Source organism: Aureococcus anophagefferens, assembly GCF_000186865.1.
Source record: "Aureococcus anophagefferens unplaced genomic scaffold AURANscaffold_1381, whole genome shotgun sequence".
Classification (NCBI taxonomy): Eukaryota; class Pelagophyceae; order Pelagomonadales; family Pelagomonadaceae; genus Aureococcus; species Aureococcus anophagefferens.
Window position 1 is genome coordinate 1 of NW_008706381.1, and position 1551 is coordinate 1551.

Sequence of the window (1551 nt, forward strand, 5' to 3'; positions counted from 1 at the left end):
TGCTCTCCTTGTGCGTCGCCCAGATGAACTCGGGCTTCTCCTTGTGCAGCGCCGCGAGCTCCTTGCGCAGCCGGTAGGCCGCGCCCTTCTTCCCGCCGGAGGCCATTGGCGCTGAAGGGGTCGCCGAGCGAGTCACTGGGACGCCATCGCTTTGCTTCGTTTTGCCGATGTTGCCTGGGATGTTGCACTTGGACCGGTACTCTCGATGCCCCCGGGTTAGACGAGGCACGCGGCGCCGTCCGCGTGCCGCCGCGCGCGCGCCGCGGCGTTGAGGGAGCCCGCCTGCTTGAGGGCGACGAGCTCGGACGCGCGGGACGTGTGGACGACGGTGCAGTTGGAGCAGTCCCGGTGGTCGCCGTACATGATGCAGAGGACCTCCTCCTCGCCCATGGCCCGGTTGTCGAGGCAGAACCAGAACGTCACGAAGGACGACAGCACGGCGAAGGTGAACTCGAAGTAGTGGGCGACGCGCTCCGCGTCCGGCAGGCCGCTGTTGTAGACGAGGACCTGGACGGCGGCCGTCGCCGCCGCGGCGAGGGCGATGGACGCGTTGACCGCGCCGTCGCCGCCGGCGCCCGGCCCCGGCTCCGCGCCGCGCCGGCGCCGCACGAGCGACGCGAGGAGCACGAGATTCGCGAAGGCCATCGTGAGCTCGTTGCAGTACTCGATCTCGTGGCTCGCGACCTCGAAGGCCTCGAGGTTCAGGGTCACGAGCAGCGCGGGCACGAAGGTGGCGACGACGTCGAAGAAGAGGAGCAGCTTCAGCAGGTTCGGCCGGTTCGAGATCGACGACAGCGCGCGCGGCGTGTAGACGAGCGCGAAGGCCTCGACCATGGCGTAGGCCGCCGTCGCCCAGAACTCGAGCGCGTGGAAGACGAAGGCGGACACGGGCGACCCGCAGCGCGCGACGTAGACGCTGTCCGGGTCGCCGCAGTCGTCGTCGTCGCGGTTCAGGTAGTTGAGCACGAACATGGTCACGTTCACGCCCATGTAGAGCAGCGTGAGGAGCGCGAGGACGAAGTTGACGAAGCACAGGTCCTTGAGCTCCTGGACACGGAAATGCAAGATAATGTTGCTGCTCACGTTCAACCGGCCGTCGCGCGGGAACGCCGGCAGGGCCGGACCGCGCAGCGGCGTCGTCTCCTTCGGCGTCGAGGAGCCATTGCCCGGCAGCTCCATCGTGCGAATTGGAAGCTGCCCCGCCGACGTTGACGTGGAGAAACTTAAACCGCGCGCTCGCTCGATCTTTTGGCGCCGGGCTGCTTATGACAGCACCCCTGCGGAACGCTATGTTACGGAGCGACTCCCTGGAGAACATGAAGAAGTACGTGTCGAACTACAACATCTTCGACGGGCCGAAGAAGGCGCCGGCGACGGTGCGCTTCACGCGCGACGCGAACATCGAGATCATCCGCGTCTCCAACGGCGACGACGACGTCGACTTCTTCGGCACGCCCGTGGCGCCCGACGGCCCCGGCCCCGGCGCCCGCGAGGCGCCGGCGGAGGCCGCGGCGCCGGCGCGCGCCGACGACAAGCTCCGGGCGACGGCCT

At 68.3% G+C, this 1551-nt stretch overlaps 1 protein-coding gene across 1 annotated transcript; it reads right to left on the bottom strand.

Moving 5' to 3' along the window:
- Positions 1–216: 216 nt before the first annotated feature.
- On the bottom strand, positions 217–1179 carry AURANDRAFT_69315 (hypothetical protein; the record flags this gene model as incomplete). The annotated part of the gene is made up of 1 exon (XM_009045078.1): positions 217–1179. One exon carries the CDS (start codon positions 1177–1179, stop codon positions 217–219), a length of 963 nt encoding a protein of 320 aa, XP_009043326.1.
- Positions 1180–1551: the final 372 nt, after the last annotated feature.